At 40.8% G+C, this 13,764-nt stretch overlaps 1 protein-coding gene across 2 annotated transcripts in view; it reads left to right on the top strand.

The window, feature by feature from the left end:
• FSTL4 (follistatin like 4) overlaps positions 1 to 13,444 on the top strand; it is a 759,591-nt gene extending 746,147 nt beyond the window's left edge. For both annotated transcript variants that reach the window (XM_063928295.1, XM_063928296.1), the window contains exons 11-12: positions 8,411 to 8,520; positions 9,780 to 13,444. In XM_063928295.1, coding sequence (XP_063784365.1) covers positions 8,411 to 8,520; positions 9,780 to 10,482 — 813 coding nt within the window. In that variant the 3' untranslated portion in view covers positions 10,483 to 13,444. The remainder of the gene's footprint in view (positions 1 to 8,410; positions 8,521 to 9,779) is intronic.
• The last annotated feature ends 320 nt before the right edge of the window (positions 13,445 to 13,764 follow it).

Raw genomic sequence — 13,764 nt, 5'->3', positions numbered from 1 at the left:
CTAGTGGGGCTGATCCCCCATGGTTAGATTCCATTAAAGGGATGATATCCAGTATTTCTACTAAATTATCCCATACTGAGAAAGAGACGAAAATCTTAAGACAGTCTGTGAATAGAGATTCAGTTCAGGCCCCCGCCATTTGCCCACAAAAGTGTACCTCTGGCCCAGCTCATGCAGGCTGATACTGATGACGATACATCAGACCCAGAGGAGGGTGAAGTGGATGCGAGTGGGGGGGATGCTGTTCTGTCACAGGGAGTACATGCACTGATAGAAGCTATCAGAAATGTCCTGCACATTCCTAACAGGGTGGCGGATGTAGAGGAGGAATCTTATTTTAATGTAAAAAAGAAATCCTCAGCAACTTTTCCTGCATCAAAGGAATTGAATGCCCTGTTTGAAGAAACTTGGGCTAATGCAGACAAAAAGTTTCAGATCCCTAAAAGATTAATTACGTCCTTTCCCTTTCCTCTAGAAGATAGAAAGAAATGGGAAAACCCGCCAATTGTGGAGGCATCGGTGACTAGGTTGTCACGTAAGATAGTCTTATCTGTTCCTGGGGCAGTACCCTTAAAGGACACGGCTGACCGCAGGATTGAGACCACTCTCAAATCTTTATACACTGCTGCTGGGGTGGCCCAGAGACCCACTATTGCTTGTGCTTGGATCACTAAGGCCATTGCTAAGTGGTCAGGTAACCTAATTGACGGATTAGATTCCTTACCCTGGGGGGAGATAATTTTACTCCTACAGCATAGTCAAAACTCTGCTAACTTTATGGTGGAAAGCCTACCATTCACAGGTGAGGCCCTTTTTGGAGATAAACTGGATAAGTGGATATCCAAGGCTATGGCGGGTAATTCTACATACCTTCCTTCTGCAGCACCCCCAGCTAGGAAAACCTACTCTGCTCCAACACTGCAGTCCTTTCGGACAGCAAAATTTATAGGCAAACCCAAAGGTTCTTCTACAGCCTTCAAAGGCAATAAACGTAAACCCAGAAAACCAGCAGCTGCAGGTTCTCAGGAACAGACCTCCGGATCTGCTTCCTCAAAGCCCTCAGCATGACGGTGGACCACACTGCCTGGAAGACAGGCAGGTGGGAGCCCGGATACATTGTTTCAGTCACATTTGGGCAACAGCTTGCCAGGATCCCTGGGTATGGAGGGAGAGGTAAAGAAAGACTCCGTGTTGGGGCACACTTGAAATATTAGAAATATTAAAACTTAACTTTTAATTACGTACTATATTAGATACAAGATATAAGGTACACTGAAAGACACAGGATGTCTTTCGTGATAGGAACCAATATGTGAAAAAGGTGGTTGTTGATAATTGGTATATGATGAGTGTCCTGTGATGTTCAGGGTATGAATCTGGAATTTAAAACGGGAATAAGGGTGAAGGTGTAAAGTGTTGGTTTGAAGCCACAAGGGTGAAGGTGTAAAGTGTTGGTTAGAAGCCACAAGAGACATGTGATATGGACATTAAACGTGACTGTGATTAAAGTAAAAAGAGGGACTGGTCGAGAACATAATTTAAGATGAAATACTCATGGTAATAACTTGAGATATTACTGTGAACAGGAATAGTACATGGGGTCGTGTTTGGTAACGTGAGTGAAAGTGTTAGGTGAGTGATCTTGCATGGAGTGATAATGTCATTTTAATGTGATAGTGTTACAAGTGAGTAGAGATATTCCATGTGGTTGTATATAGTATTATTGCTAGGGGTAGTGATATTTGTATTGAGTGGTGTGAATATTGGAACTCATGATTTTAGGAATTAAATTGTTATTACAGGAACACTGCATAGTTGATGTACTTATTCATGCCTTTGGGTGCCAGGCAATCTAGTTTTAATGTCCATTCAGATTCATGTCTGTGTAGTTCTTGCATAAGGTCTCCTCCACGTATCCCCAAGTTGATTTTCTCTAAGCTGAAGGCTTTCAATTCCTTCGGGTTACTGTGATGGTGATTTTAGAAATGACTTGCTACAGATGTCAACTTTTTCATCTTGGAAAAATCAGCTGGGGCATTCCTTACGGATCCAATGTGTTCCAAGATGCGTTGCTTCAGGGCTCTGGTAGTAATGCCCACATAGTTCATATCGCAGCTGCAAGAAATGCAATAGATGACACCCACTGCATTACAATTTATGAATTGCTCAATTGTTTTCAGATTTCCATACCGGTCAGATATTGTCGACATCTTGAGCATGTGTGGGCATGCTTTGCAATTCCCACAAGTGAAGGAGCCCTTGATGGTTTGCTTCTTTTTAGTATATTTGATGAAGTGACTGCTGGTGAGTTTATCTTTTAGATTTTTCGATCTCCTCCAGCTCATGGATGCCTTCTGTCCTATATTTTTGGTAAGATCAGGGTCCAGATGTAAAATTGCCCAGTGTCTTTCAATGGATTCTTTGATATCCCTCCATTCTCTGCAAAAAGTACCCAGAAATCTAAGAGTATTTTCTTGATCTGTTGTCTCACTTCCTTTCTGTATGGTCTTAGTGTGAAGGAAGATCAGTGTTTCTCTCGGTGTTTGGCTTGTATGCCATTTAGCCTTTTTAATTGAGCGATGACTATAGCCCCATTCCAGTAATCTTGTGGTTAGTTCCATACTTTTTTGTGTAAACGTAGTTGGCTCCAAGCAGTTCCTCTTTGGGCGCAGGAATTCTCCCTTAGGGATATTCTCGACAGTCGGTGGGAAATGTGAGCTGGTTTGATGGAGGAGACTGTTGGTAGCAGTCTCCTTACGGTATAGTTCGGTTTGTATTTGACCAGCAAGAGTTTTGTATATATTAAGATCCAAAAAGGATACTGAGTCTGTGCTGATGTGATGTGTGAGTTACAGATTAATAGTATTGTCATTCAATTCTTCAATAAATGACAGAAGCAATTTCTTGTCTCCTTCCCAGATCATGATGATGTAATTGATGTGGCGCCACCAGGCAACTACTTGTTGGGTGTGTCTCTCATTATTGGGGTGCATCATGATTTCTCTTTACAACCAACCTAGGTATAGGTTGGCGTATGTTGGGGCACATGCAGCACCCATTGCTGTCTCATGGGTTTGGAGATAAAAGCGATCGTTGAAGGTAAAGTAATTGCGAGTTAGTACAAATTCGAGAAGTTTGATTAGTAGATCATGAAACACGTTATTGTCAACCATCTCTAGAATATATTTCACCACTTGTATACCAGCCTGATGATTGATGCTGGTGCACAGAGATTCCACATCTAAAGTCACCAATAGATGGCTCTCATCCAATCTGATATTGTGTAGTTTTTGAAGTACGTCTGTAGTGTCCCGTAAGTATGAGGGGAGATTCAGCACATGTTGGCGTAGATGAAAATCCAAAAACGTGCTTGGCCTTTCCAAGGGTCCACCTTGTCCTGATACGATTGGACGTCCTGGTGGGAGATTGATATTTTTATGGACCTTGGGTAGTAAGTATAGAGTGGGAGTTTTGAGCTTGGTTGTAGTGAGGTATTCCATTTCTGCTTTGGTTATGATCCCCATAGAATAGGCACGTTCTAGAATCCTATTCAGTGCAATCCTAAAATTATGTGTGGGGTCAAAAGTTATACGTTTATAGCATTGAGTATCCCCCAGTTGTCTCATGGCTTCAGTCGTGTACATGGCTATTGGCCATAGCACTATGTTTCCTCCTTTATCAGAGGGCTTGATCACTATGTCTGACCAAGATTGTATTTCACGTAGGGTAATTCTTTCTTGTTTGCTCAATTTGCTATCATGGATCCGTTTATTTTTTGATTTGATGTACATTCTGTCTAAATCTCTAGAGTCAATTCTTCGAAGACTCTAATTTCAGGGGAAATATGTTCAGGAGGGAAGAAAGTTGATTTTTTTCTTGCATCTAGGTCTGGTCTGATTCCCTGAGATCTCCTGGGCAGTCAATTATAATTCTTCAAGTGCTTCAATGGCCTCCAGCTCCTCAGAGGTAAGTAGTTCTAATGACTGATTGTCCTCTGATTCATTGATGATTGCTGCCTATTTGAGAAAAATTTCTTTAACAGTAGCTTGCGCCCGAAAAGTTTCAAGTCCTTTTCCCATAGGAAACGGTTCAGGGGTTGTGTTGGCAAAAAAAGATAATCCTTTGGCTAGTATGTTGATATGTTCATTTGTCAGGGTTCTGCTAGAGAGGTTAATGACCCAAAGGTTCTTCTACAGCCTTCAAAGGCAAAAAACGAGAACCCAGAAAAACAGCCGCTGCAGGTTCTCAGGAACTGACCTCCGGATCTGCTTCCTCAAAGCCTTCAGCATGACGGTGGACCGCACTGCCTGGAAGACAGGCAGGTGGGAGACCGGATACGTTGTTTCAGTCACATTTGGGCAACATCTTGCCAGGATCCCTGGGTAAAAGACCTTATCACCCAGGGATACAAACTGGAGTTTCAGGAACTCCCACCTCACAGATTCTTCAAATCAGGCTTACCAGCTTCTCCAGAAGCAAGTATGACCTTACATGCAGCCATTCAAAAACTGGTACAGCCTCAGGTCATTGTCCCATTTCCACCTCAACTACAAAACAGGGGGTTATTACCTGTTTGTGGTACCGAAACCTGACGGTTCGGTAAAGCCTATTTTAAACCTCAAATCACTGAACCCGTACTTGCGGGTGTTCAAGTTCAGGATGGAGTCTCTGAGAGCAGTGATCTCAGGTCTGCAGGAAGAGGAATTTCTGGTATCTCTGGACATCAAGGATGTGTACCTTCATTATCCGATTTGGCCACCTCATCAGGCTTATCTAAGGTTTGCGCTACAGGACTGTCACTGCCAGTTCCAGGCCCTGCCATTTGGCCTCTCCACGGCACGAGGGTATTCACCAAGGTAATGGCAGAGATGATGTTTCTCCTCTGCAAGCAGGGAGTGAATATAATACCGTACCTGGACGACCTGCTGAGAAAAAGCACCATCCAGGGAGAGGTTGTTGTACAGCATTGTCCTCTCAAACCGACTACTTCAAGACCATGGGTGGATTCTGAACCTATTAAAATCTCACCTGGAACCGACATGGAGGCTTGCATTCCTGGGGATGATACTGGATACGAAGGAACAGAACGTATTCCTTCCATTGGAAAAGACATTGGTAATCCAGTCGATGGTGCGGGATGTTCTAAAACCAGCCCGGATATCAGTGCATCTATGCATTCGTCTTCTGGGGAAGATGGTCACCTCTTACGAGGCTCTGCAGTATGGAAGATTTCATGCGAGGCCCTTCCAGCTGGATCTGTTGGACAAATGGTCCGGATCGCATCTTCAGATGCACCAAAGGATACGTCTGTTGCCAAAAGCCAGGATTTCTCTTCTGTGGTGGCTTCAGACTTCTCACCTGACTGAGGGTCGAAGGTTCGGGATTCAAAATTGGATTCTGCTAACCACAGACGCAAGCCTCAGAGGTTGGGGAGCAGTCACCCAGGGGGGACAGTTCCAAGGAAAATAGTCTAGTCAGGAAACCATTCTTCCGGTCAACGTTCTAGAGCTAAGGACCATATACAATGCCCTTCTACAGGCATCACATCTTCTTCGAGATCATGCCATTCAAGTTGGACAATGTGACGACAGTAACGTACATAAACCGAGAGGGCGGAACGAAGAGCAGAGTGGCAATGTCAGAGGTAACAAGAATTCTCCTCTGGGCAGAAAAACACGCGGTGGCGCTGTGAGCAATCTTCATTCCGGGAGTAGACAACTGGGAAGCAGACTTCCTCAGCAGACACGACCTCCACCCAGGAGAGTGGGGCCTTCACCCGCAGGTGTTCAGGTCCTTAACACATCGTTGGGGAATTCCACAGATAGACATGATGGCCTTTCGTCTCAACAAGAAGCTAAAGCAGTATTGTTCCAGGTCGAGGGACCCACAAGCAGTGGCGGTGGATGCTCTGGTGACTCCATGGGTCTACCAGATGGTTTACGTGTTTCCACCTCTTCCATTGATCCCAAGAATTCTCAAAAGAATAAAAAGGGAAAAGATTAAAACAATTCTCATTGCTCCGGATTGGCCAAGAAGGGCCTGGTATGCAGATCTACTGGAGATGCTCCTAGAGGACCCATGGCCTCTGCCTTTTCGAGAGGATCTTCTGCAACAGGGGTCATTCGTCTTTCAAGACTTACCATGGCTATGTTTGACGGCATGGAAGTTGAGCGTCAAATTCTAGCCCGGAAAGGCATTCGATACCTTGACCTCTGAGGACCTTCAGTTTGGTCAATCAGTTCTGCAGGAACCTCAGCACTCTCCCAGCCGGTTTGGGTGCTTTGGTACATCCCCATGGTACTAATGTGGACCCCAGTATCCTCTAGGACATAAGAGAAAATAGGATTTTAATTACCTACCGGTAAATCCTTTTCTCGTAGTCCATAGAGGATACTGGGCACCCGCCCAGTGCTTCATGTTTCCTGCACTGTTACTTTGTTAAGTAATGTTGTTAGCTCATCTGTTGCTGTTCCTGTTCAAGTTTGGTTAGCATGGCTTTCTTCTTGTTTGTGTGTGCTGGTTCGAATCTCACCACTGTTCTGTTACATCCTTCCTCAGGATAGGTCCGTCTCCTCGGGCACAGTTTCTAGAATGAGTCTGGTAGGAGGGGCATAGAGGGAGGAACCAGTGCACACTATTGATTTCTTAAAGTGCCCAAGGCTCCTAGTGGACCAGTCTATACCCCATGCTACTAATGTGGACCCCAGTATCCTCTACGGACTACGAGAAAAGGATTTACCGGTAGGTAATTAAATTCCTATTTTTTGAATTCAATAAATTTTGAAAAACCTTCATTTTTACTCAATAAAATGTAGTACTTTTTTTTTTTTTTTTGAATGGTGTCATTTATTGTTACTGAAAATTTTAATTTGGTCAGGATGATAGTGTTCAACATAGTAGTGGTAGGACACAATAGTGGGCAATACAACATAACACAGTGGGATGGCAAACATCACAAGTAGGCCGTCAGGATAGAAGGGGGGTGTCAGCACCGCATTCATCTGTAGAGGTGTTCAAGGACTTTAAGAAGATCCAAACCTGCGGAAGAGAAAAGAGTATTTAATAAAATGGTCTTACATGGTGTGTTTTCTTTCCAGCTTCCAAAGAGGGTCCCTGGTACATAGAATTGGTATTAAAAAAAAACACAAGTGTCACAACATTTCAAGTTTGGGGTGCAGCGTCTCACCTGAAGGGTACTCCTGGTCATACCATAGTAGAGGGGGTCCACATAGCAAGTAGGCCGTCATGGTAGAAAACATGGTGTCAGCACCACTTTACAATGGGGTTCAGGGTGCAGTAGACCATCCATGGGAAACCTGCAGAAGAGAAGAAGGTTGAATCAAAAGGTAAAATGGTACGCAGCTATGGAAAATAAAACACATGTCACAGCATAGCAAGTTTGGGGTGCAGCGTCTCACCTGAATGGTACTCCTTGTCACACCACAGTGGGGGGGGATCCTGAACTTCAGTAGGCCTTCAGGGTAGAAGTGGGGAGAGTCAATGCTACATTCAGCGGGAGACGTGTCACTGGGCTTCTTGAACATCCCAGAGAAACCTGTGAAAGATAAGAGTTTGAAATAAAAAGGTAAAACAGTGTGTCTTCTATCCTGCAGCAATACAGGGGCCCAAGGTACACAGCATTGGTACAAACACGTGTCACTACATTGCTGGATTAGGGAGCAGCTTCTCACCTGAAGGGTTGTCTTGGTCACACCGCAGTAGGGGGGTCCACATAGCAAGTAGGTCGTCATGGTAAAAAAGGGTGGTGTCAGCACCACTGTACAATGGGGTTCAGGGTGCAGTAGACCATCCAGGGGAAACCTGCGGAAAAGAAGGTTTAATTTAAAGGTAAAACAGTACGCAACATTGCCAAAAAAAACCCGTCACAGCGCATATCAACATATACATATGTATGCATGAGCAGCACAAAAGAAACTAACATTTTTTATTTTTTTTTAGTTTCCACCTAAAAAAATAGTCGGAAGCAAACTGTCGGATTACACACAAAAAAACACTGAAAAGTTTTTGAGAGTCTTCTATTGAATAGAGTTCTGTCGGATTGTCATTTACTACTCATTACAGCAATCTAACAGTCGGAAAGGAACCGTTCCGACAAGTTTGCTGTCGGAAACCGGGGGATTGAATAGTCGGATTCAATCCGACAGTCGGAATCCGACAAACTTTGTCGGAAAGGCTCCGGTTTCCGGCAATCAGATCAAATCCGACAGCTATCGAATATACCCCAATGTTTTATATCATACTTCATTTGATGGTTTTATTAACAAAAAAGATGATATTTCACCAGTTAGCACATAAACTTATTGCAAATCTTTACCTAAACAGTGAAAAGTATGTATGTTCTGTTCTTTTGTAAGCCATGTTCTATTGTCTTTATTCATGTACCATTTAGGTCATATCAGAAGCAAGTACCGGAGAAAGTCAGCATATTATTGGCACAGCCTTTGAGGAAGTGGATGATTTGTTCATTCCGCCAACCAATCTTATTATCAACCACATTCGGTGAGGGGTGGACATCTGTCTATAGGTTCTGTAAACTAGTGTTTGGCTGTTGTGTTTTGTTAACAATTTTATTTGTTGTGTGGGTTTAAAAAATGTAATGCTGCAGATTGTAATTTTGAATTGGTCATTTAGGAAGTTATACCAATTCTTATGTGTTTGAAAGCTATGCAATTCACCTGGTGTCTGATACCATGACTACCCAGAACATATGTGCACCCACACTAGCTTGCACCTAGATAGGAGAGATGTGGCACGGGAGCATGTTCTAACATAGACCAAGCATAGTACGGGTGTATTTGTGCAATTGTGGACAGATGCAGACTGCTACAAATATCCATTTGCACCCAGAATGCCATATTACTTGTTTATACATAATTGAATATCAAAATATTATCTAAATTGTTAGCGATAAGGATATTATACGTATTTCAAAATTCTTATTAACAATTGGTCAGTGATTTTCTTTTATAAAATGCCTAGGAAGCCTATTTACAGTATAATGAAAAATAAAATTACTTAATTGTATAATCTTCTTCAGCAATAATGACTTCAGCCAGATGTTTCCGACATCTATTGATCAATCCCACAAACTAGTTTGGTGGTATGTTAGCTCATTCCTCTTTGGAGTAGTGCTACAAATATATATATTTTTTTTATCTATCTAATCTAATGTCTAATAAGATATTCAGTTCTAAAATGCTGTCTGTCATTTTCCATTCAAATTGGACAAAAAGAAGAATTAATGATGAAGTTGAAAATTAAGAAGTCAGAATATCTCAAATCATTAAGATGATTCACTTTCTGTTTGATGATCACTGTCCCAAACCTTAACAAGAATTAACCAATTCCTTATTTGCACAACATTTGACACCAATTGATGACCTGCTGTATACTTCAGGAAGCCTACACACAAATCTGCTGAAATGTCGAAATTTTGAGATTGTATTATATAAGGTCATCAGTCTTAGTGATGGTTTTCACTGCTTTGTTGAGAAGACCACAAAGAACTTGTACTGCAGTATTTTAGCTTGTATTATTATTATTATTATTATTATTATACGTTAGACATGGTACATTTGCTAAAATCAACATAAGTACTATATATGCAAATGTGCATAGATTGTCTATAACTATAAGTATGTAATCATTCAGTTTTAGGCTATTTTAGGAATTATATTATATATATTATATTAGGAAAGTACGCTTGCCTGCTTTACATATGTCTGAAACATTCCTATTTCTTTTTATTATTTTTTTAGATTTGGCTTCATTTTCAACAAATCCACACCTGCAATTCATAAAATTGACCTTGAAACTGTGACGCACATTAAGACCATCAGTTTCAAAAACTCTAGCTGTATCCCGAAGAACCTGGCTTATTCTCATCTTGGCGGCTATTATTTTGTGCAGTGTAAACATAACAAATCTTTAACTGCATTGCCTCAGGTAATAATTGATAGCGTTACAGACATCGTCATTGGCTCTAATGGGGATATAACTGGGACACCCTACATTTCCTCAGATGGACGTTATTTGGTCAGCACAGATGAAATAAATGGACGGATCACAGTCCAAACAATCACTTTCCAAGGTGAAATTAAATTGATCTACGACCTACTAACAGACTTACACATTTCTGATGTGACTTTTCAAACATCGTTCACAGAGGGCAATCAGTATTATATCTATGCTGCATCACATCTACAATCGGATGTTCTGTTTGTAGAATTGTCCTCAGGAAGGGTGGACATGCTGAAGAATCTTAAAGACCCAATAGCACAAAAAGACTGGCCCTGGAATGAAAAAAATAGAATAATAAAAGACAGTGGCTTATTCGGACAATATGTTATAACACCTGCTAAGGATTCTCTGTTTGTAATCAATGGGAGGCAAAGTGTTCTACATTGTGAGGTCTCAGGAATCAGACGGGGCAACACAGTGGTTTGGGTAGGCGAAGTATGAAATAGAAAAAAAAATGTAGCCTCCACAAAATGACTAGCAATCGGACCTTTATGCTGTATATGAGATCAGCTATCTTGTATATTTTTACACTGAAGAAAAATCCTGTATGAGCTTCATGGTACAACACTGGTGTACAGCTTGCAAGTTTTATAGTAACTTCTAATTGCAGGATTTTTTTAAATTATTTTAAAGTCTTTATTTTGCCTTCAGTTTTTTCAAATAAACAAAAATAAACTATACCACATACATTATACAAATATCTTAAATACTGATTTCACACTCATTGTAGGATTTTTCTGTAGAACAGGTCGTTACTGTACATTTGTGTTCATTGATTTTAGTCTAGCTGAATCCATACCCATAACCTATGTGAAGTACAGCATTATATGCAAAGAGCTAATGTTTATTTCAGTATTATAATTGTAGAATACAGTGACACCTGTGTATAGGATTTATTAGAGAGTTCTTTAAAGGAGGAGCAGCAGCTACATGTTAGACAAATCAATACTTTATCACTGTACTGTTTATCAATAATGTACATTAATTAGACAATGCTTACAACCATTTTTTCTTTGGTGGTAACGTGGCAGGGAAACTCTGACCTTGGAGTAGCCACGTTATGAGAAACAGGAGAGTGACATTTCTCCCTGTCTGGGTTTTTGTACGGTTTTGTGTCTTTATCACATTCCTTGCTTGACTTGTTATGTATTAGAATGGAGATAGTCAATGTACATGAGCATTGTGGTAGAGTGGCACATTTGGTGCAGTGCAGTACATCCCATTATTGTTCTCTGATTAGGAAAGTGAATGTAACATACATGACGGCAAAAAAAAATATCCCAAGAGATTAGTCAAATATTTTAATTTACAAAATAAATCTACATATTTTAGACATTACTGTCCTTAGGTTCCTTTTTGGGGTCAGTAGAGAGACAGCAGGATCCCGGCCACCAGAATGCCAGCAGCAGGGTGTGTGCTAGAAAGCCCCTTGCGGGCTCGCTGTGCTCAACACACTGCAGGCACGTTGGCTCGCTGCGCTCACCACACTGGGGGCACGGTGGCTCGCAGCGCTTACCATAGGTTATATTCTCCCTCTATGGGTGTCGTGGACACCCAAAGAGGGAGAAAAGCCTGTGGTGCCGGTAGTCCAGCAGCAGCATTTCACCACTAGATAGGATTCTGGCACCGGATGCTGACTAGCGGTATTGAAACCGCTTCCCAAACTAATGACCACATAAGCTGCCAATGAGAATAAAGATAAAGCTTCTCAAGGCTAAGGTGGTCTCTAAGAGTAGTAAAGGAATCATTTTTGGAAAATAATATTATATGATTCCCAAGCACATAGCACAGTGATTCCCAAGCACAGTGCAATCTCAGGCCTTTGTCATAGAAAAAAGACAAGGTGACCCAACAGGTTTACAACTAACCACATTTAGAAACCAGATCGAGGCCCAAGCTAGGTAAACAAACAGTTTTGTTCTTGCAAATAATTTCTTTCATAGATTCTATTTTGCATATATTATTTCTTTACTTGAAAAACTGCATTGAATACAGTCAAATAATATTTACAGACCTTTAAATGTAATAATGCGGTGTACAGAAGATGAAAGATTTAAAAGGGTTAAAACTCTCATGCTATAAAAAAAACATACATTTGATAAAACCAGTGGCCAGTCACTGAATAGATTGGAGACAATGGCTGGCCATCCTGAACGGGAATGGGTGGCTGATGAATGGTGGGTGGAGCTGAAGAGTGCATTAAATAGAATGTTGATTTTTTTTCCTACATGTAGCAGTTCAACCCCTTTAGATATAATCTGCTATATTTATGCAATTATAGCACTACAAATAACATTTAACATTGACATGTTACATGCATACAGTGAAGGCATAGATTTCTAGCAATTTGCTAGGCAGGGATCATTGGGATGCAGTCAAATACAGCCGGACGGAATCCCAAACTCTGCAGGATATCCCACTCAGTTGGGGGGTTCACGCCACCAACCAAGTGGGAATATAACCTGTGGCGATCGAAGCGAGCTACCAGGCCTGAAGCACAGCAAGCGCAGGGTACTCGGTGCCTCACTGTTGGGATTCCGACAGACGGGTTGCTGCTGTCGGTATACTATCAGCTGTCATCCCATCTGTCGGTAAAACATACCAATTACCTGTCATTGACTTCCCACATTTTCCTGAGACCTGACTTCTTCATGAGCAGTGCTTACTTTGTGGATACAAAAAAACAGAGGAACCTAAAAAGTAGACTTGGCACATGCTGAATGCTAGAGAAGATTAACATTATTTTTATGCATTAAAGATTTTAGGGCCAACAGATGTGTCAAGGCTCCTTTCCTGTGCACAAACGGTTCATGAGGGACTGTTTTATAATGAATTGAGACTGTAGCCCTAACAAAATGGATGCTGCACTGTGTAGAGTTGACAAATCCACTTAAACCATTTATAGTTGATGTGCTCAACATTTAATAGAACACTTCAAATGTTTGTTCTGCTAAAATTATCCTGCATCAAAATAACAGCAATTTTCACTTCTTGAAATTTGAAGTCACTAACAAAATCTTAAAAAAAAAAGTCTTACACGTGTTCGTTATGTGGAGATAATTATTTAATGCAGCTATATGTGTACAGTATTTGCTTTGGCACTCGATTCATTGGTTTTTTTTTAATAGTAGATCTTGACAATTACCAAGGCAATAGTTCCCCCTAGAGGCCAATACAAAAATTACATCCATTATTTTCAAATAGGTTTTTTTTTTTTTGCACTGATGAAAACCTTGTGAAAGTGGTCTCTTTCCAGAAATGACCACAACCAAATTAATCTATAATATAGATTCAAAATAAATGAATTCTTTGAACCCCAATTCAGTAGAAATGTTAATCAGTGAGGTGGTTATTTTATACTGCATAAAGTATAAATAGAACAGGAAAATAACTTATTTTAATGAAAATCTGACATTTTCAAAATTGTTTTAAATACTGTGTGTTGTTCACCTGGATCTGTTCTCATTGAAAATAGTTTTTGATGCCCTAAAGCATTGTAAGTACAAATCCTAGTGAGTGCATAGTAGTATAAATATTCAGTAATGAAGACTGCTCTTTGCTATTTTCTTCGAAAAAAATGAAACACATTTGTATTTAATTATGTTTTTTTAAAGTTTTAGAAACTGAATCTATGATGTATATGAGAACTGTTCCTTTGTGTTATATGTTATGTTATGTTATGTCTACTAAATACTCCATATTTCTCACGTGATTAATATACCT

The sequence above is a fragment of the Pseudophryne corroboree genome, chromosome 6 (genome assembly GCF_028390025.1).
Source record: "Pseudophryne corroboree isolate aPseCor3 chromosome 6, aPseCor3.hap2, whole genome shotgun sequence".
NCBI classification, from domain to species: domain Eukaryota; kingdom Metazoa; phylum Chordata; class Amphibia; order Anura; family Myobatrachidae; genus Pseudophryne; species Pseudophryne corroboree.
The sequence above is the reverse complement of the archived record's forward strand: the minus strand, read 5'-3'. Positions and strand labels throughout refer to the sequence as shown.